General features: G+C 44.8%; 1 protein-coding gene across 6 annotated transcripts; it reads right to left on the minus strand.

Annotated features, from left to right (window-relative positions):
- Positions 1 to 1152: 1152 nt before the first annotated feature.
- On the minus strand, positions 1153 to 20962 carry ETV4 (ETS variant transcription factor 4). Of its 6 annotated transcripts, none has more exons than XM_049799649.1 (12): positions 20839 to 20962; positions 20641 to 20737; positions 20413 to 20460; positions 14838 to 14891; positions 10998 to 11124; positions 10211 to 10369; positions 9567 to 9811; positions 7151 to 7225; positions 6983 to 7051; positions 6457 to 6629; positions 5284 to 5385; positions 1153 to 4621 (listed from the first exon to the last, which is right to left on the minus strand). In XM_049799649.1, exons 1-12 carry the CDS (start codon positions 20881 to 20883, stop codon positions 4400 to 4402), a joined length of 1416 nt encoding a protein of 471 aa, XP_049655606.1. In that variant the 5' UTR covers positions 20884 to 20962; the 3' UTR covers positions 1153 to 4399. The 6 variants fall into 6 exon arrangements, with proteins under 6 accessions (XP_049655606.1, XP_049655608.1, XP_049655605.1 ...); XM_049799651.1 differs by having other exon boundaries at positions 20641 to 20734; positions 20839 to 20946; XM_049799650.1 differs by having other exon boundaries at positions 1154 to 4621; positions 6457 to 6626.
- Between the last annotated feature and the right edge of the window lie 1970 nt (positions 20963 to 22932).

Raw genomic sequence — 22932 nt, forward strand, 5'->3', positions numbered from 1 at the left:
GCTTTTCTTTATATTTTCTCCTCCTCATCCCACGGGGATGGGGAGAGGAGTGAGCAAGCAGCCTTGTGGTGCTTTGTTGCTGGCTGGGCTGAAACCGTGAGGGACTCTGTCTGATGGAAACCTCCATGGGAGTGTTTTACAGGGTTGTGTGGGAGCTGCGTATCTCCCTCCTGGAAGCTCAACTGTGGCAAAGCCAAAGGTTTGTGGCTCACCAGAGTAGGGAGCTGGTGAGTCCAACATCCTGACCCCACACTGTAACTGACAGGCTTAGTGCTGCAAAGAAGACAAGTCCCTCTTGGGCTCAGGCTAAAAGTACTGACCAGAAAGGGTCATGGCCAGCTCTGGTTTCCTTTGCTCCTCTAAGCCTCATAAATAGGTGTGAGTGAGAATATGCTGTACATGGGAGTGTCTGTCTGGTTCAGAGAGCTCGATGCTCCCACAAGGTTCTGTGTGGTGGGTCAGGAATGGCACCAAAGGGGCAAAAGGGTATCTGCTGCTCTTCTCATCTTTCAAGTGACGCTGCTCAGTTCATGTGGCTTTTGGAGCCTTGACCTGGCCAGGCCAGAATTCATTCCTGGCAGATCTCATCCTGGCACTCTTACCACTGCTAGGAATAATGCATTGCCCCTTCTGACCTGCCTGCAGGCCCTAGGCATATTGTCAAGGTGTTGCCTAGCCAGATGACATCAGCCATCTTTGTTGTATACAGCCTGAAAAAGATGAATGCACTTTCTAGTAACTCTTCTGCCTTTCCACTCAGTGCTTATTCCATAAGGTGAGAGTTGCTGCTGTCATTGTTCATTATCACTATTCATACTTATTTCAGGGTATGGAATCTGGTAGTAGAAGTATTTCCTGGGTTAGCCTCAGCACATTGCATCAGAGTTCAGCTCTGCTTGGAAACCCGTTAATACTAGGGGTAATTCCTTTGCCCTAGACAGTACACTCTAAGGGTACACCTGGGACATGCTGTAATGTTACATGTTAATTATTTACTATGACCAGAAAGGAACTGCGCATCATGTTCTGGGTAATAGATTTCTGGTGTTTCCTGCTGGGCTTTGTACTGTTGATATAGCAGGAGTAACAGCAAAGCCATTGCAATAATAGCAACCACACAGAAGAAAAAAAAAATTCTAGAAAAAATTACATTAGGAAGAAATGACTGCTGAGAATTTATTTCTGGCTGGTCCCAAAGCATCATCACATCCTGAGGAATAAGCCACCAGAATAAATCTTGAATATGAGTAAACAATAGTAAAAAAGCATGAGAACGTTGGGTATATTTACATCCAGATGTCGGAGTGTTTGTCACGAGCTGAACTCTTGTCTTTAGAGGGTTTTCCATGAGGAAGAACAATGTCTTTCTGACCTTTCTTACCTGACTAATGTAGAGTAAAGCTCAGCTGCGAATTTGTATGGTGAAGGGATACTCGCCTAAAGGTGTGTTACACCAGCTGTATATGCTGTCACACAGTAACGTCCACCTTGCCCCACTAAAGTGCCAAAAGCATTCAGCTCAGGAAGACAGCTCTGCTGTCTGTATCAAGAGTTGCTTCAACTTTGCTGTATGAACAGGAGTGTGAGTGCCTAGATAGCAAAGCTGAAACATCTTCTGTGTGGTTAGATGGGGCTGGCACTTTCAGGACCAGCTTAAGAAATTTATGACACTTGTCTATTACCTCCAATATCTTCCCCTAATCAGCTGCCTCTCTGTCTTGCTGAACTGGAAACACAGAGTGTATTTATTGACTCCCAGCTCTCTGATCTGGTTATAAATCTCTGCCCTTTGGAGGTCACTGCCTCTCAGTTATGAGAACCTGATCTTCATGATTCCCAGAACTGCTCTGCAGCTATCGATCTGTTGCAGTGACCTGACAAACCTGAGTAAAACATGGAGATAAAAAATCATCCAAATGTGAACTAGCTCCTTGAATTTCCTTTCTAGAAGGAAGACTGGCTGGGCAGAGGGTAGCCCAAATAGTGGATAAACGTAAAATCCTTGGGAGTCCTGCAGACTGAGATATTGAATAAAAGCAAGCTACTAGTCTCATTCATTAGAAACACAGTATTGCACCAGGGTACAGCCCACACCTACATTTTGCCTCCAGAAGGCATAAAGATTTCCCGTAGGGAGGCACCTGATTCTCTTGAGGAATGTGCAGTGTGAAAGGGCTCCTCCACTTCAGGGTAACTCCCATCCTTATTGTAGTCTCCGCTGAGGCCCACATGGGTGGCTGTGTCCTGGCAGGGTGCTCTCAGCTCTGCTGCCTGCGACAGGGTGCCATTCTCAGTGCTAGCATGCCCTGTGCTACCCTGATCACGTCACCAGCTCAGCAGGTAGTAACACGCTCACTTTCCGAGCAAGCAACCTGGAAGTGCCACTGCTCAAGAGAGAGATGAAGTTCAGGGAAAAGCTAATTAAATCCATGGAGCTTGGCTCAGTGGCCAGTATACTGTCAGTGTGGGAGCATAGGCGATGTTCTCTGCAGCTGCAGAGAACTGTTCTCCTGACACCAGGTGCAGCTGGAGGTTACACATTTCATTGTGATCTTTCAGTCCTGGTTGTATGACTGGTTGTGAGGATGTCAAGGGGGTGAAATGTTCATTTCTTGAACTCCACCACAATTCAGAAGTAAATACGCATCCCTGAACTCTCCTGATCAGCCACCCAAAGCTGCAAGCTGGTACCAAGGAGATGGGCAAAGCAAGCTCAGAAGGTAAGGGAGGACTAGCCAGAGGCTGAATGAAGGTGCACTGGCCAAAGACATAGACCAATTTATTAATTATAGTATTTTTACACTCATAAATAGTAAAGGCAGCTTATACCAATGGAAGGGTTTTCCTTCACCCTCACTTCTGGGACACCAGAGGAAGTGTGCTTGCCAGGTAGCAGCAGGGCAAGGCAGGAGGGCCAGGAGCTGCCAGAACACCAAGTCTCTGGACTGCTCAGGGCATGCAAAGGCATCAGCAGAGTGGGCTGCTCTTGAGTATCTGGCCTCTTCTTAGGCAGGGAGAGCTGCCTTTCCTGGTCCTCATGCCCAGGGAGAAGGCTGGGAGGGTTGGCATTAGCCATGCAGGGGAAAGTCATCGGGGGAGATCAGGCTTTCAATCAATATATAGAATTTCCTCTACAGGCTACCTCAGTGGCAGGATTGACAGTACTCTGTATTCAGCAGCTGGAACATCAATCTGAAGCAGTAGGAAACAGGCTTTCTCTGTATGGGTACAATGTACTGCTCCTTGTCTAACTGGGCACATGGTTGGCGCTGCTAATTAAAAAGTGAGGCACCTCTCGAGGAGGATGTGGTGCCCATTATAAACGTTCACTATTGTAGAAAACCAGTCAAAGTCTAGTTAAGTTGCATGTGCTGCATTGGGCTGCAGAGATAGCTGCCTTTCCAATACATCAGGATTTCCCTCAAGCATGCAAGTATCTGTGGAGGTTAGAGTCTAAATTCAGATATTAAGAACTACATACGGTTTAGGTTGCTTTCTAAAGCGTTTTCTTAACACACCTCCACCAGGTTCTTTTCTTGCCTCAGTTGATTTTCTAGCCAAAGCCCAGGATAGGCACACTCAATAGCCTGACAGGTCTTCAAAGGTCCTGAGGATGTTTGTTGAAGTTGTTCAGTCTGGAAAAGCCACATCTAAATTGTGTGTTGTGCCATGTACTCCAGGACTGCTCTAATGCCGGCCAGTGCCTCCAGCTACCCTGCTTAGGCAGAGTGCCTAAATACCAGATAGCCCTGGTGTGAAGTGTTAGGAGCAAGAAGGTGATAAGGCAGGAGCATGCACATACAAGACAACAAGTATTCCCCATTCCCACAAAGCAGTTCACACAGAAGGCGTATGATCTGGGACCACTGTGTTGCAGCCATCCTGGGAAGAAGGCAAGACTGGCCTTGCAGAGGTGAGTCCATGTGGGTTAGAGCCATCCCTTGCTGAAAGCAGGTTATACAGAGGTTCAGTATGTGTACTGGAGGAATGGAGTCAGCAGCAGCATTGTGGAGTCTTCATATCTGAAAAAAAGCCCAGTAGGACGGCATCTTCTCCCTTGCCTAAGAGAGGGACTGCAACAGGCTCGTTTGTTCCAGCTAGAGGCAGCAATTACCTCATATGCTGCTGAAGCTCCAGCTCTGCTGCTCAGAAGATGTATGCATTGCTGAGAACCAGTCTCATCCTGACAACTATGAGGATCTTATCACAAGCACACAAGAGCCCTGTCAACTGTCAGGTGATTATCTGCATGTGTACCTGAACACTGTTCCTGACCAAAGCAGGTATTCATAGTTTAGTGCCACCCTAGGCTGCCCTGGAAAAATGCTTATACTGATTGAATGCTAACCAGACATCTTATATACACAAGCAAGGGTGGCACAGTATGCTCCCAGCAATGCTAGTATGTATAGCCTTTGCTGTAAAGCTGTGGAGGGAGGCTCCCAAGGTCTGGCAGATAAGCAGCATTCTCATCCAGATGAGAAAGAGGCACTGTGTCCTCCTCACTGACCTGCCGGTCAAACTCTGCCTTCAGATTTGGCCGCTGATTATCAGGGAAGGCCAGAGAGAACAAGGCTTCAGGCTCACACACAAACTTGTACACGTAGCGCTCTCCAGCCACCTGCAGGCAAGATAGGAGACGAATGCTGCAGGCACACAGGCACCACTAGGCAATGGTCCTCAGCAGTGGAGAAGGCTTGCAAAACCATCTGGTTGCTCTAGACCATTGCCCTGAGATGTCAGAGTTGTAAACATCTTGTGCTGTCCTCCTGCTTCTCTGCTGCTCTGGTCTCCCCTGGAACAGCTCCTGGGCAGTGGGATGCTGCCAGCTCACTCCTTGTCCAGGTAGCAACAGCATCAGCAATCCCTGACCAGTCTGTACTGTGACATAACTACACTCTCAGTTATCCTCTCTAGTGCCCTGGATCTGGAAGAGACCATCCCTACCACATAGTACCAAACCCCAGGCAGCCTTTCTCTCACCAATAAGTCTAGACTGATTGTATGTCCTTGCAGCTGCATAAATTCCAACTCTTCTGACTGCAGATATCTACAGAAAAAGAAAGCAATCATGATTCCCCTGGTTTATTTCCCATATGTTGCCTAGATTCAGCTGCTTTACACCTTCCTCATTTAACTGCTGCAAAGAGAAGTTAAGTTATGGGGAAAGAAAGCTCAGAGTGCCTGGGTAGCTCAAGTACATTCTGTACCTGTAAGACTTCCTGTCTCAAACAAGAGAAGCATCAGTAAAGGGATAAAAACTCCATCTGTTTGCAAACTGACCTTCTGCATGATGCCTTTCTCATAATAGTAGCGAAGGGATCGACTCAGCTTGTCATAGTTCATGGCTGGACGGTTCTTTTGGATACCCCACAGCCTGGCTACCTGTAAAATAAAGCACCAAAGTGCATGAATGTTTGTGAACCCAACTGAAGGACAAAATAACATTATCCAGCTTATTATCTTTTGAGGAACGGTACCACAAGACATACATACAAACATTTACAACATTTAAATAAAAGACACAAACAATAATTATTTAGCAGCTTTTCAACAAAAAGAGTAGAACTCAAACTGAAGCACCCTATATCAGAGAGGCATTCTCCTTGCCACTACAGAGCTCATTTTCTGTCGCCACTTCTTCTCTCTCTTCACTACTCTGAAAGCTTGATGATGCTAAAGGACTCCTTCATCCTATGCTACACTTTATCTTCAAGGATCACATTTACTAGGAGCCCAAGTATGAGGGAACACCTCCATTGAAGATCCATGTGCCCTTCTTCCTCCTACTACACGATTTTCAGCTTTGTCCATGAGACTCGGAAATCTGTTGTATGTGTATGTCAACCCACAAAAACAACTCATCTGCACTGAAAGTGCCCGTAAAGGTTGATATGTAGCAAGAACTGTGCTAAATGAGCTCTAACTGGAGCAAGATATGAACAGATATTACAGACACATCTCCCATATATTGTCAGATATCACTGGGTTTTTTGGAACATGGCAGCATTAGAAATTACACCTTAGTTAATGTCATTTTGATATAAAAATATATTTAGACTAGGACATATTTTCTTCCAGATTTTAATGAAAACTTCTGCAATTAGTAGGGTTCAAAACTCCAAACTTCAATGACAGCCTCAAGTACAGGGCATGATAAGACATCACAGGTCACTGCAAGCTTGAGAGTGAAGCATATAGGGAAGTGTAGGCAGTGGGTAATTTGGCTAACTACATTGCTGAGACTAAACTCACAAGAAGCCTTTCTTAAACCTGATATTTGTGTCACCTAACTGTTTTGAGCTCTTCTAAAAACCTTGACTTGCTGCAGGGTTTAGTGAGTACCACTGGTAGGCAGGAGCCTTCACAGGGCAGAGGAAAAGCCACTTGGGAATTTGCAGCCTCAGAAACAGTGGCTACTCCCCCTGAGCCACTAGAGAAGCTAAATGGTTTCACCTCTTCTGGCTCAATGAGCTTAAACTCCATCCCTCTACCAGTCCAGGCAATGAAGTGGGAATTAGTTGGATCGTCCAATAAAGCCACAAGAAATTGCCAGAGCTGGAGAGATCCCCGTCTCTGGTATGGAGGTCCTTCCCGGTACCCTCCAGCTTCCTGCTTGATGTCTCCTGCTGAGAAGAACAAACAAGGTGTTTCTAAGGGTAATAGTGCAAAAACAGTTGCAAATAAAAAAAAGAAGCACATTTCACAAATGTTTACCTGGAATATTTAGAGTGGCCAATTCACCAGCAGCTCTTCCAAGAAGAGCCCTGATGAACCTCAAAATTAAGCCACTTATGCTAGAAGGCCTGCTTGCTGCTTAAAAAGCTCAAGAAATGGGATACCAAAAAGCCAGGTATGAACCACAGCTAACACACCTGCAAGAACACAGTGTAACGAACTATGTAGACAGTGGTCAAGTGGCTAGCAAAGATGCTGGATAACCCTATCTTACACCCAAACTGCGGGCCATTCTTTCTCCGACCTTCAAATTTTTCTGGAACAACACAGACATCATCAGTAAAGGACTTCATCTGCTTGTCATAGCTGCAGCCTGAAAGAGAAGGCAACATAGGCAGTCATAGACAAAGACAGGGTAGTACTAGAGTGCAATGCAATGCAGGGAAAAGATGACAGTCACTGAGTTTCTTACCTAATGTCTCTTCTGTATTTGAATGGCTTGGATAACTCTCAACATTTATGTACATGGAAGGACAGCCAGGAACATCTACAGAACAATCAACAAACTTGTTTAATTAAAAAGCACAGGAGGCAGGATGATCTTGCTCTCCAGAGGTGGATAGGTAAGTGCACCTTTCTAACCAACGTCCTCTTAGGGCCTTCCTAAAGGGTTAGTGGCAGACTTATAACTTTTTATGTCTCAGCCATCCCACCACAACTTTGTCTTCATCATGCTTTCAATCATGAATTACACTGGTAAATTTCTGTGGTACTATCACATGACTTCCTTCAGGGTAGCCAGGATAGCCAGTCAGTTCACTTATACACCACTCAGTACAAAATCTTGGACAATAGGCTAAATTTGCATGGCATCTCTCCCTCATCTTAGTTTAAAATAACTACATGCTCTGCTACTGTTTTCACAGATGAGAAGGGATTACATTTTTCCAGGGGTACTTTGATGATGTTAATGGAGAGCAGCAGCATCTGAATGTTTACTACAGACAGTGGCTCACAAATATCATTTCAGATGTCTTAAGTCTCCCTGGCTTTTTCACATCATGTCAGGGCATTCTCACAAACAGTTGAGAAAACACAAAGGAAAAAACAGCCTGAGTTTGAAAGCAAGCAGAAAGTCTTTTCATGATCTCTGTGCAGCATATATTGTTGCCTGGCCACTGCAATTTATATCTTCTGTATCTGGTGTTTTCTGAACCCTCCATTTTCTGAATCAAAACTATTTTCCATCCACAGATGAAATGGAAGCTGTAACTGGGAGCTCTGGAAAGATTTACCTTACGTTTCCCTCATACTCCTGTGTATAGTCATTGCTTTCAGCAGACATTTTGCTGATGCTAAGGGCAGAAGCGTACTCTGAGCTGACAGACTGTGTGTTATTACAATCATAAACTACTCTCACAAAAAGCATTCTTCTGGGTTTGCACATTTTCTTCCCCTGTCTGGACAGAAGGACCCAGTGAAAAGTGTAGTATCAGCATAGCCACAGCGGTGGATTCTATACCCTCATAGAAGCTTTTTATTTATGTATTTATTTCTGCTAAAGGAAATTACTCAAAATGTCCATTAAAATACTAGGAAACCAGAAGTAACATTCCCCCTAGAAAAGGGCATTCTGATGTCAGGGTAGCAAGTTTTTTGACAGGTCTGCTGAAAAAAATAACATTTATTCCCTGTGGAAAAATAAGAGGATTACCTGATTGATCTGGTATCTAGAGACCTATTTTTGGAATTATAAACTTTTTTCCTCCTGTGATCCTCTGAAATCTCTGCTATCTGCTCTGTGTGCCCCGTTTCTATGGGAAGTAGCAGGTGAAGGTTTACACTGCAAGAGACAGAGAGCAGCACACTTGCACTTAGCCGAGTCAACCCAGACCCCACTCTGTGCTTACGCCTGTCCTTGGAATTGGCCAGTTTGTTGTTAGCCTCCCAAGTCTCTTCAGACTGTTTTAGTTTTAGACTTTTAGATCTGTTTGTCAGAACAAAGCTTGTTTATCTTGCACGGTAAGCTCCAAAATGGGGCATTGGCTCTCTGTGACCTGCTGCAGCGAGTTTCCAGTGGGCGTCAGCTGCTGGTGAGAGACCTCAGCAGTGAAAGCTGACACCCACCAGCTGGGCTGGGAGAGCTGCTTTTTTGCCTCCATTTTGTGAATTAAATCCTTCTGCCTCCAGTCAGGGAAAAGGCACAGGGCCAGACAGTGTCGTGAGCTGCTGCTCGGTGTTGTGCAGTGCAATCCCTGCACCCAGAGCAGCTTTCCTCTGCCAGTGCTTAAAGGTCCCCTCCTGCTGCAGGGATCAGAGACAGTTTTTCGGTACAAGCTCCAAGATATTTGATGCCCTCCCTTCTGCTGCCATTTACAGAACATTTTCAGTATAATTTTTTCAACACTGACCTCACTTCTCTCCCTTTCTACAACCTACCATCTCACACATCCTCCTGAAGACAAAAAAATCCCCGTGAAACTGGGAACACTCTTTTCTCCATTTCTGATAGTGAGTGGACTAATTATGAATTTTGAGAGTCTCCCCAATGGCTACTTATTCCCTTGGAAAAAAAATGCACATCTTTAATCTAGTTTGAATGGGTTTAACATCACCTTCTAGCTCCTATTTCTTGTTAAAGCTTTCCACTATCTACCAGAAAAGTCCTTCTCAGAACACAGTACGGAAAGTGAATGTCCCAGCCTTCTCTTGGATGCAGTAGACAGCCAGAACTGTTTGTTTCCTGCTACACAGCCAGTTTGCCAGACCACACATGCTCCTGAAGATGAAAGCCCAAAGACCACCAGTGATGGATATTCACCCAGGAGGTTGCTCACCCCACCACTGATGCCTGGTTTATGCAGTCAGAAAGAGCTAGTTCTGCCTACCTGAGTCATACATGTAGTCCGCCTGCTCCTGCTTGATCACCACAGCTGCCGGGTACTGACGGCTGCTGCCCGCCCGGCTTGCTTGCTCATACTGTGGGTCATGGTACTCCTGTTTGAAGCCCTGATGAGGGTACTGGAGGCAGGGCTTGGACATCTGGCGCTGGTAGGCAGTGGGGTCTTCCTGGGCCATGCCCTGGGAGGAGGGGAAGGAATGGCACATCTCCACAGGTGGCTGGTACGCAGAGCTAGAAAAGGGGAGAGGATATGGGATGGCTGCTTTCTTGGCCCTCTCATCTCGGCCCCAGTGCAGGGCTGGTTGAGGGACAGAAAATTCCTCAGCCTCAGCCTGTTGCTAGGGCTGTAGAAGCTGCACAAATAGTTGGGGCAAGGAAGGGACCCCAATGAAAGATGTTTCCAAGGGCAGCTACACAGCCCATCATTCACAGAATCTGACGGGCTTAAGGTTATAGATGTCTTCAACCCCTAGGCAGCAGTGGTGGGTCCCAGGTACTTTGGATGGGGGCAGATCCTGTGATTGCTGGAAACTGAGCACTTTAATCTGGATGCTGCAGCCCCTCCTCCCTGAATCATTGAGGAGGGCAATCCTTCTTGCCAGTGGCTGCCTCCTCCTGGCAGTAACTCACCTGTTTTCGTTGAGGTATCCACAGCTGGATGTGGGGTGGGGTGGCCCCGCAGGGGTCAGGAAGCTCTTGTCGTGTCTAGGCAACTGCTGGACCGGTGACTGTATCGGGGTTCCTGGGTTGGGGGACTTGATTCCAACTTGTCTGGGTTGATCATAGGCACTGGGACAGTCAAACAGACATTGGAGCATTACAGTTCTCTGAGAAGGACTTGTGGCAGGACCTGGGGAGAACGCGTCACAGGCAGACACGCTGTCCCTCTATGCAGCCACCTACGCCAGAAAACTCCCAGCATAAACTCCTTCCTTTCCGTTTATTGGTTGCCCCCATGCACAATAGCAATAACCCTTCAAGCAGAAAACTGGAGAAGGTGTCTGTACTGAAGAAGCCATACTATAACTCGGGCAAGTAGCTGGGACTATGGGCAATGAATGGTGTCAGGGAGCTCCCTGCAGGACAGATTTTGGGAAGCAATGGAGGGAGAGAGGCACGTGACAGATGTCAAGACTGCTCTCAGCATCAGGACAGCTGAGGAACAGCACTAGGGAGAAGAAAAAAAGAGGCAAGCCCAGATCTACTCTACACAGGTCTGAGTTATCCAGTGCAATAAATGGCAGTCTGAGCAGGCTGCCAGCAGCTGACCCACTGGTTAATTTGTATTGCAGCATGTGTGCGCTGCCCTTACCTAGCAGACAGACCAGATTGTTGTCGTAACACTTCCTTGTTAAATAATGCAGTAGCACTTGATTTCCTAACAGCTCCTGTCCCTCCCCTGTGTAAGCTGTGTTACCTGGCATAAAGGCACGGCTTGCCATTGTGGTACTGGAATGGCTGCTTATGGTTGCAGGACAGTGTGGGGTCCGATGAGGGACTCTGTGGCTCCTTTTTAATCTTAGCAGGAGGACTGTGAAAAGCTACTGTGGGAGAGAAATGAAAGACCAAGTTGACACTTCTCATGGAAGTGGATGAAAATACGGAGACATATTTTTATCAGCCAGTAAAAAGACAGTTGAGATGCCACCACCTTGTCCTAGTTCAGCTGGCTCCAAGACAAACAAAATACCAATATGCACAACTGTTCACTGGACTTGCTTGAGCTCTGCCCTGGATTTAGTAAGGTTTGTATGATACATCAACCTTAAAAGAGCAAATCTAAGGCAGTGTTAACATGCTCTGTGATAATCCAAAGCACTTTGAAAAGGATTTAGAGTAGGTATTTCCTAAGCTGTTCAGGGCCGGAACAGTTATTTTCTGTTATGTCATAAGCGGTAGCATGCACATACTCTATTTTTCAGGACATAAAACCAAAGTTTTGATTCGCGTCATGCAAAATGCTCTTTCATTGACATACCTGGCAAGCATGTCTTGTGAGTAGCATTACCATGTAGCACTGCATTAAATTATAATGCACTAATATGATGACACATTGTAGATTTCCCGATAGTATTGTTTGTCCTGTAGGACAACAAATGTAAGGTTTTTGTAGACACAGCTACAAAAGCTGCAGGTTTTCTGTGGGAAAATACTATTATATGTATTGCATACTGTTACAGGCTGTCACCAGGCTAACTTGCTCACAGACAAGTAGTGTTTTCAGAAGCACCTAACCAATTTAGATAGCTAAAATACCCTTTCCAAAGGAACTGCATCAGTGTTAAAGCACAGTACAAACCAGAATTCTGACTTCTAAGTCCTTGCTTTCACTGTTCGAAAAGTGAACAGTTTTGTGTTTCAAAGTTCGAAGAGCAGCTTGCAGTCCTCTCAGCAGCCTCCCTTTGAAATATATCTAATTTCATTAGTTGTATCAGGTTTATACTTCAGCACTTGGGAAAAAGGCCAGGCCCTTCTACAGCATACTGTGATTTTTGGGTGGAAGGCTGCCATGCTGGCACTCAGCAGCTACCCGTAAAATTTCCAAATGCATGTTTCCCTTTGTTGAATCTCTTCTATGCTATTCCTTTTATGCATCTCTGAATGTGGGATTGGCGGAATCTCGTAACCACTCTGCTCTTCCAAAACACCAGTGACAGCTCAGGAAAAAGTAAAAACGTTCCTTTTCATTTTCAGTGCACTGGTCTCTGGTCGTGGCCTGATGCAGATGAGGAGGAATACCTCTGGGCGGGTCAGAATTTCATGAATAACAAATGTGGGTTGCAGTTTACAGCACCAGGAAGTAGGATGTGGGTATTGTTACTTCTCATGCTTAATTAAATCCAGCAGGGAGCAAAACTTCCTTCACTAGTTCCTTAGAAAAGCTTATCCTGGCTGAAGAACATGGTAAGCCTCTTCTACCTTTGCCTCTGGGTTCTGCTGCTGCTGTTAGGAGGTCACTGACACTTAGGAAGGCAAGAAAAGTAATCCCAGAAAGGTACATAGATCAAGGCTTGTTTTTCAAACAAGGGAAAGATCTGCCCTCCAAATCAAAACTGTAAGTTTTTAATAAGGGTAGCTTCAGTCCTTCACCAGCTTACTCCCACCTCTTCAAGCTGACACGATGCTGCATACAAAGCCTGGGATGTTCAGAGCTGTGATTACAGTTTTAAGAATGGAAAGTAACACCCTGATCTGTTAATACCCCTATTTTTGCTGAGTTTATTTCAGGACTGACCTGAACTGTATGTGCACCAACCATCCTCAAGCCAGTTCTCCCTCATATAAAGGACTAATTGTCCCTTTAGAAGAGCTGCAGCAAGCAGCTATCGAAAGGGCTGCTGCTATCTTTCTCAGCACAGGATATTAAGGCCACTTTCTGTTGCAAACAGCCCTCCCCAAAATTAATTTTCTCAGCAAGAGGGGGAAAAAAAACCCCCAAACCTGACTCCTTTTGTCTGCCTTCAGTTTCAGCCTACACCAGAAAAGCCCATCTTTACTCTTTACATCACACCAGCACCCAAAGGGATCCAAACAGCTTGACAGAATCAATATAAATAAATAAAACAATAAGATACCAGAGCGTCATATTGTTTCTGGCTCCTACTCCTTCTCAGAGACAACTGGCTCCCACAACCAATCCTGGGGCTGCCATCAATCATAGCAGAGGGGCCTGTTCACAAACAGCTCTTGGCACTGTCCAAACCAATGGCAGGTGTGAGTGTGCTGACCCAGCAGGCCTGCCCCACACCTGGGATGGATTCAGTATCCCAAGCATGACACTCCTGCATCTGTGCAAACACCCCAGGCACAGGGAAGGGTCAAAAGAGAAAAGGGTCTTTCTATGCATGGAGCATCATCCATTTCCCTTCTGTCTGCAGCAGCTCTTTTCAGTGTATGGAGTAAACAGATATATAGAACCCATCTAAAAATGCCAATGTGTCGGCTGAGTCTCGGGAAAAAAAAAAAAAAAAAAAAAAGCTCTGTCCAGTATGCTGAACTCCATTGAAGTTTCAAGAAGTTAGATGTGCTAGGAGCAGCCAATTCTTTCCGGCCCCTAATAGCTGGAACAGGCTATCACATTACAACTGGCTTATTCATTCATTCAGAGTGAAACATGGGACCAGCCCTCTCCTCAGTTCTAGGTCAAAAAGAGGAAGAAACAAGATATATGACTCAGCGAGCAAGCCCAGCTGTGCTGCAGGGCCAAGTCCACAGAAAGGAGGCAGACAAGAACAAACAGTAAAAGTGCTTCTTTTTTGTTTTCATGGGGAAAACTGCCCTGGGCAGAGGGTTATCAGCATAGAAAGGGCACCAAAGTTGACTGCACCAGCTTTAAATGAACACTTCTAGTCTCAGTTAGGTGCCAAGTATAGGCCCAGGGAACAGTGAGGCATCTTCTTGTAGCTTTGACAGGTCTGTCAAAAGTCAGGCTCCAGGCTCCTGCAGCTGCTTGCAACACAGAGCTATTCAGAACAGTCTGTATTCACTTCAGGCACGTAGTCTTAGCCCAGCATCAGCTTCCAAATGAAATGGTGGCATGCTGTGAGGACCAGCTGAAGCAGGCCCAGCATGAGAAAAGCAGAGTTGCATGGCTATTGTATGGAAGGCTCCTATATGTACACTTGTACCTGTGCAACATTCAGCTCCTTTGCAAGATGAAGTGCTTTGACTAGTTCTCAGAGCAAACATTTGTGGTACAGTCTTTACACTCGTGTGCAAACACATGCAATTTGTTCTATGCACAGCTCCCAGGAACAGAAAGCAAGCAGGCTAGCAAGCATATCTCTTCAGGGATACTGTGCCTTCATGCTGTGGCAGGCAGCAGACAGGATCTTCATCTCACAGAGGCCATGCTGGCAGCAGATGCTCAGCCAGAGGCCACACAGGCGAGCAGAGCCCCAAAAAAGCACTTGCAGGAGACACAGCACCCATAATTCTATGTAGAGTCCAATTTCTTTCGCTTTGCAAGGAGTAATAGCACAAATTTTACCTTTGATTGTCACAGTAATGCATTTTCTCAGCTATTCAGGGGTGCCTAATTATTCACACATACACCAACCGAAATACACCACCACACAAAGACATTTTTGCATTGTCCAGGTGTGGACAGTTAGCCTGGGTTTTTTGTCAGTCTCACAACAATGTACAAATGAGTACTTTAGCCTCGATGTCTGTGTGTCGCATTCCCATATTTGTTTGGTTTAAGCGTATCCTGCCCTTCTCCCCTGAGATGTATGATTGCCCCGATGCTACTTACAGTTTTCTGAATGAAAGTCAGGCACAAATTGCTCATCACTGTCTGGAACCTGAGCTGCCAGGGGAGAGAAGGGGGGGGAGGGCAGAAGGAGAGGGAGAGAGAGAAGAGAATTAGATTTGGCACTTTGTGTTATAATTAACAGTAAGGCAGAAATAAGTCTATGCAGAAAAGATCTGAGATTTCTGCTGTGATGCACTTTAGTGACTAAGGATAGTTTCCCTTTAGGATTAATGAATATAGTTCTCCTGCCTGCAGATTTACCCCTTAACAGCCTGCCAGTTTCTTTCTCCCTTAGCTTAGAAATAAGGACAAGAGCAAGTTTATTAGCTCAGGGTTCACAGTTTTCACTAGAAACATAACATGCAGGGCCTTTTAAGCATTTAGCGTAGGAAAAACAACTACCAGCTGATAAATTTGGAAAGGCTATGCCAAAGTGATGAGCAGAACAGGAAGCATCTATGCCTTCATATACAATCTTTTCAGTAGCTCCAGAAGCAGTGGATAGCTTGGCACTAGTGGTATAGGCTAGAATTTGTAAATGAGCAGAAGGAGAACATTTCAGAAGAAAAAAATAAAATTATCCGGTAGCAGGAGAGGGAAATGGTTAATGTGCCTTGCATGTATGTGTGACTTCGCAAATGGGAAATGCAAGAGGAAGTGCTGGTGTAGTCATAGAGAACCTGACAGCAAACAGCTGCTCTTTCCCCACAAATCAGTGCAGTAAAGCGTATTTCTAGGCATCTGCCCTGTGGACAGCATTGTTAGTAAAACTCCAAGAATAACAGCAAGGTCTAAGATATTTGAATATTTCAAAGACTGTCTAATAAAGATATCTGAAAATCTGCAGAGGCCTCATTTACCGTGGAACAGCCTACCTCCCTGGAACAAGATGTTGCTGAATGTGGTAAGCAGTAAAATAGTTAACATTAGCATGTCAATGATAAGAAGCTTCACGCTTAACACCTCCTTTAGACTAACTGGTGAGGCTCACGTGTGTTTGATGCCTCTTCATAACTCAAGGGGTCATGTTTATTCTGACTTAAATGAAAGACTAGACTTTGCAAAAGCTGTAAAGCCCGCATAAATATAGAGTTTCCCACAGCATCCAAAATGGACGCACTAGAAGAATCTTTCACTATGTACTTCACAGTATGTTTTATCACTTCCTGGAGTAAATACTTATTTTAAATTAAAATATCAGAATTCTTCTTTCTGTGATGCCTATGAAAGGTGTAACAGTGGTTGGATGTTGCTATCTAGTGATGGCTGGCAGCTGTGCTGACCCTTATGACATCATTTGTGCAAACTCCTCATCTGCCTATACATAGCTGCCTGCCTTTTCTTATCTCCAGCTTAAATCATTCCGTTCATGGATCACCTACCACAATGTGGCCTTAGCCCATGTCTGAGTTGCATTGAAGCCACTGCAAAATATATAATAAAACAATGAAATGGCACAGTGGAAGAAAAAGAATTTTATTGTCCTCCTTCGCCTACAGGTTGACTCAGCAAGGTACACAGGTGTGTCCTTGAGAGATTATTCCAACATACAAAATCAAATGTTGTAATAGTTCAAGTGCTATTATACTAAAATTCCTGTGCTGAAACAGTGTATATGTAATTAGTGCTTTTCTGATTTCACAGAGGAATCAGCTACACATAGTCTCCTCTAGCTCCTGCTTCCCTTATTTGCTGAAAAAAGCTTTAATCAACATCGCCCTCGCACATTCATGGAGAGAACAATTAATTCCGATTTTCCAACTGTAAATATAATTGTGCATGCTTGCCCTATTCTGCAAGATGATTTGTCCCTATCTTTCCTTTGCAAGAGCTATATAAGCAAGACAGAACACAACTCTTGGACAGCCTGCACACTGTCTCGAATATGGAGGTTTTGTGGAAGCACATCTCACAATCACCTCCTTTAGCAATAGGACACCAAAGCAGGTGATCCAATCTGGCTTTCTCCCTGACAGCGACATCTGTATTCACTTACAAACACCTTTGCATTCTTCCCCACCACAGAAAGAGAAGGTGTTAAGGAAGCAGGAGACGCACATCATCCTGATGTCCAGAATGCATTACTAATCAGAATTTAGTCCGTATTTTAATACACAGCTATTTTTTCTCCATTACTCAGAGCCTAGTTCAGATATGGCCTCAGTCCACCACCTGAACAGTCCTCTATTACCCAGAGACAGCAACTAATGCGGTAAATTCAGGTCTGACAAAGAACTAAGCTTCTGGGTGTGCCCTGGCAGAAACTGTGGGGAGAACCTTAACCATAGCACATGTCGTGTTAGAATATTTTATTACTTCTAACAATTAGTTTTAGGTCTCTTTTACTGCAAGGAAGGGGGAGCTTGCAGCAGATTATTTCACAAAATCTCTCACAAACTATTGCTGAAAAAAGTGCTGCTGCTAGTACATAACAGACAAACCTAGAGTTTTTGCTATTGCAGAGTGGACAAAAGATTGCACTCTCTCAGCTCTAAAGCAAAGGTGATGTAGTCAAAGAAAAGGGATATGTGGAATGGAAGCCCACTAATCTCAGTCACTTGAAGCTCAGCTAGACAAGACATGCAAAAAATAAACCTTAGGGAATAACACTGCATTAACAACAGGCAGTGGATTAGAATGGAACTAGCCAAGATCTTTGCACTGCAATCACTGTTCCTTAAAATAACCTGTATGACAATGAACTGGAAATATAAATGATAAAATGTTGGGAACTGAAAGAAAAACCTTACGAAGTTCTTTTTACAAATTATCTTTAAAAAGCAACACTGTAATAGAAGAAATAATGGGGATCACATTGTATGAGCTGAGTTTGGATTTCACAGCCTACTGCCTTGAGGCTAGTACTGTCTATTGCATTGCTGACAATCTCGCTAAGAGCATTACATACTAAAAGCAACAGACCACAGAAGAGATGTGAAGCAAAGGGCATGGCTGGAGTGCGAGCACACAGCTTCACTGCTGAACAGTGATACTTGCAGACAGCTACAGTCCTGTACTAGAAGGCTAAAGTGCCAGAAGAAAATTTAAATTTTTATATTCATTAACTACTTCATACAGTTACAACACAGACATTTCCGTGTTATGCCCAAACCAGCATCTGTACTTAAAATAACTGGGATACCTAATCAGATATTTAAAGCCCAACCACGGGCTTATTTTAGTCACTCAGACTGCATGCATCAACATGCACCTCACTATCTCCCACATCGCTTTCAAGATCTGGAGCACCTTCACTAAAGCTTTCTGACTAAGGATACACAAAGTGCATCTCTCCCCTCCTTGTAACCAGCACAGATAAACTACCTGTGCAAATTTTCTCCAAGGAAGTTTTTTTGTTTCTCTGAATGCCAAATCACTTTTATATTGGCTTGAAATTACTTCCATACAGTTATCAATTGCCAGGTTCACATCACTGCATTCTAACAAATTCTGGTAAAAATGGTGTAGAGGGAAAGTTTAGATTTTTAGCAACAAGGCCTAGGATTTTTCAGCATGTGTTTCTTTTAAGAGTCATCTGTACGCAGACATTATTCTTTTACCCTGCAAAGGAAAAATCAGGTGTTAATTGACACCATTAACAATATTCTAAGAAGCTAACAAAGAGATACCCCTATGAATGAAATCACACAAATATATATATATTGACACATATACACACGTATATGTGGTTTAAATTTGTCAACATTTTTCATACAGCTGATTGTTTGTTTTGAATTTATATTTCCAGTTTGTTTCCTTCCTAGGTTTGTTTCTCTTATTTCATAAGTAACACCAAGAACTGTAAATAAAATAATAGCTAAATTTCTTAATTAAATGAGGCAGAGAATAAACGACATATTTCGTATTTTCACTTTATTTTCTTTTTCTTCTGCATTCTTTAGGAAGGTACTCAAGTTTTCTGTGGGCTTCATCTCATGAACAAATGCTAACATATAGACATGTACAAGACATTAATGAAAACAAATATTTTTACCATTCAGGAAAATAATTTGACATACTGGTGAATACAGAAAAACAAATGATAGTTTGCTTCAGAAGGCAACTTTTCTTGTTAAAAGTGTGGAAAGGGAAGTTACTGTGGGAGAAAGTAGTTCCCCATGTATGCAGTCTACAATAATAAGCTAGAATATTAAAACGTGAATTGAATTTCCCAAAGATTTCACTTGGACTCTGACTAGGTGCTATGAGCTATAAAAAAAATATAATATATATATATCTGCCTATATTCTAAAAACATGCAATAGGGTTTGCATTATCATTTACTAATAACGTATAACAGCAGATTACCTCTTTCTATACAGTGCTATGAGACGATATGTGACCTTCCCTTCACCCCAGGGTACTTATGAATTCATCCTACAAACGCTCTGCTACTCACAAACAAATTTTAAGAGATTCTATGCAAATTCTTTAGATTAGGGAGCATAAAAATATTAACCAGCATTAAAAAGCCTAAAACTGAAAGTCTACCAGGAATCAATTCGGAGGCAAACTTATCTTATTGGCAGCTCAAGATTTTTCATGATTTAAGAGAAACCAGTCTCAAGCATGTGTACACATTCAGCAGATCTATCAGATGACCAGCAGTTAATACCTCTTTTTCTGCTCTGATGTAAGTTAGGTGTTTCAATCCTGGAACAGTCTCCAGGTAATTCCTCTTGCATCGTTATAATCCTCACATTCCTGAACACTGCCTGATCAATGGCATTTCATTTCAGTTTGATGTAAACATAAAACATTCGATTCTTTTTTTCCCTTAATAATCCTTCTTCGTTGTCAAATACCTTTTTGGAGGCTTAAAAAAAGAACCGTTTGACAGGACCATCCTTCACCTGTGGTAAGATTAGGGGAAATAATCCTGCTCAAAATGCCGTACGTATTTTTGTATTATTATTGTTAAATATTTGTTAAGTACCTATATCACAGTAAGTACTTCTATATTTATCAAAAGTCTGTACTTGAGAATAAGTTTTAAATTGTCTAGAAAATGGACCATTTGTAGTACTGGAATTAGAACAAATTCACCATTCTGTTTAAAACTAGTTTCACTTAGAATTAACGGGACTCCCTGGGATTTGAAGTTTTTTCTTCCTTGAGGTCAAAAGGCAAAACAATTTAGACACCAGACTGAACGGTGTGTAAATTCCAGGAAGGCCCCTTCAAAAAATTATCTTAAAAAAAAAAAGGAAAAAAAGGAAGTTTATTCCCCAAATTAAAAGAACAGTTTTTGTTTGTTTAGGGTTAATATCAACGCTCCGGCAACCAACAAAGATAAGTGACAAATTAGCATAAAATCGAACCAGTTACAAGTAGCCTGAAACGAAAATTGTAATCAGGAAAGCGGGCCAACTGCCAAGCTCCATTCATAAGCAAATACCCAGCACAATAGTGTGATTCATGCGTCTTCGTTTACACAAGCCAGAGATTGGCAAGTCTGAGAAAAAATACTTCATGTTTGGAGCTAGGCAAACAAAGCCAAGGAGCAGTACAAACACCAAAAGACCAACAACTGAAAGAGGAACAAAACGAGACAGAGCAAGGGTAAGGAGCCTACCTTCTGTCAGCCAAGTCTCCTGGAACTGGCTCAAGTCCTGGAAGAGGTCTGCATGAGAAGCGAGAGGTCTCCTCAGCAGAGCGCTGGGCAGGGACAGCGGGATGCTCCGGCCACGGAGGTGCCGGGCGGGACGCGGAGGTGGGGGCGGAGGCGCAGGGGGAGGACCTGCTCCTTGTCCAGGAGCCTTCACCGTCCCCATCCGTCCCTCCACCCCCCCGCCCCACTTACCTTCCGAATCCTGCGCCGGCGGCAAGGCCGGCTCCCCGGGTCTCTTCCCAGCGCCCATCAGAGCTCCGCCACCGGGAGCCGCCGGGCCCGGCGGCTGCTGCGGAAGGAGCAAGATCAGCGCGGGGTCCCTGATCGGAGCGGGCCCCGGCCCAGAGCCTCCCCCCCTCTCCCCCGCCGCCCGGCGGAGCCGCCACGCACCTGCGGGAAGGTGAACGGCACCTGCTGATCCAGGTAGCCCTTCATCCCGCCGCCCGGGCGCGGGGCTACCGGCTCACGGCGGGATCCTGGGGAAGGCGCAGGGGGAGGTGGCGGCGGGCCGGCCCCGGGGGCAGCCCCAGGGGGCGGCGGCCGCCACCTGCCGAGGTCAGCGGCCGCGGCGGGACAGCCCGGCCGGCGGCGGGCGGGCGGGCAGCGCGGTCGGCGAGGCTCCCCGGCCCTCCAGCAGCCCGGCAGAGGCGGCGATCGCGCCGCAGCCGCCGAAACTTGGGGAACCGAGCCCGCTGGCTCCCAGCCGGGACGAGCCCCCGCCGCCCCGGGACAGCCGCCCCCGCCCCGGCGGGTCCCCGTCCCTCGCCCGGCGGCGGCTGGCGGCCCACGCGGAACCCGGAGCAGCCCCGCCCCGCCCGGGCGGTCAGGCCGCTGCGGGCCCGGGGGCGGCCTCCCATTGGTGCATCGCCTCGCTCGCTGCCTCGGCTCGCCCGCTCCTTTGTTTCATCGAATTTGTGAATGAAGCGCTGGGTCGGGACACGCCCGCCAATCCCAGCTCTTTTTGGCCCTCACCCAGTGGGAAGTGGGAGTAGCTTTATCCTTCAGGGCCAATCAGATCGCGGTCCTCTGGTATTCATTCAAGGACGGAGCTCCCATTCATAAAAAAACCTTCCGAAGTTCATTCACGAGAGGCTGCAAAGGCGCTCCAACTGTGCCTACTGTGCATGGCAGAAGTATGCTTAGCCTGCACTTTCAGACTCCCACCCAGCGTGGCACACGACCAGGCCTGCCCGTTCTCACGCACACTGCACTCATTTTAAAACAGTCTTCAGGTACGTTCAATTCTGCTCTGGGGAAGTTCTTTCAGTTTCAACAAGGTTTGGAAAAAAATCTTACTCATGCCTCTGGAGTGAACGTAATTAGAGCCCTGGCTGCCAAAATCAGTTTTACTCTTAAAATGTTAAGGGACAAGAACATAAAATAAAGATCAAGTCCTGGGATTTTCACACCAAATCAGTGGGTTTGCGTGCTTTTATGCCTACCGGGTGCTGTCTTCTGTGCCGTGTGCATGCATCCTGTTATTTTTTCAAATTTCTCCTTTAAGGTTCCATAATCTTTTTTAATATTTATTGGTCCTATTTGTCCTACAAAAAATATCAGTAACAGTTGGGACCCGGCAATAATAAGGTAATCATTCATGGAATGTCATCTCCTAGAAGAGAAGTAGATACTCAGAAAAAAGGGAAAAGTTATCACTAAGGCTAAATGGAAACTACATTTTTCACATGTTTTCTCTACAGCTAACAACACTGCTGTGATGTACTGATATGCTTACTATGAAGGGGGTATCTGTTATGCAGAATAACAAGTTTAAGTATCTAGTCAATATATATTTTGATCTTTCTGCTAGCAGACTAGAGCTCCCGTGTTCCCAGGACCCCACTGTGTCAGGACACCGGACGGAAACACAGTTCTGACGTGTCTATGAGAGCAGAATGAAAACATGCTGTCAGGAAGTTTACATCCAGCGACTGGTCCCACATCCCCAAACATTGTAGACATGTGGTTAAATGCAGCACTGGAATTTTAACTTACTCTGATTTGAGAAGATCACTGAAGCATATGAGTTAACCTTCTGAACTTTTAGTTTTACTGAACTTGTTTCTGCTCCGTATATTTTGTAACAATTTATTCAGGCTGTTATTTTAATCTAGTTTTATCAGAGAACTGAAATAGAATATTTCTGCCGGTCAGACTGTTGTTAGGCAATTTATACCTTAAATGTCTTACAAAGTCTAAGTGTCAACAGATACTAATGCTTTGCACTTTTATGTGTACATATCATAACAAAATGGCAGTTTGACTCTCAGTTACTAGTGCTACCTTTCCTGGTTAAGAGAGAATGGAACCTTCGTTACTTTAGATCTGATTTCAATATATGACTGTGCTCTGCACTCTAAAATGGGTGGGATTTTCTATTGTAACCTTTGTTTGCGTTATGATGTTCTAATTTCCCATCCAACTGGCGGTAACAGAAATGCTGATGTAGAAGGAGACTTAGGTCTCAGCACAGTTGTCTTTTCC

Source organism: Accipiter gentilis, chromosome 5, assembly GCF_929443795.1.
Source record: "Accipiter gentilis chromosome 5, bAccGen1.1, whole genome shotgun sequence".
NCBI lineage: Eukaryota > Metazoa > Chordata > Aves > Accipitriformes > Accipitridae > Astur > Astur gentilis.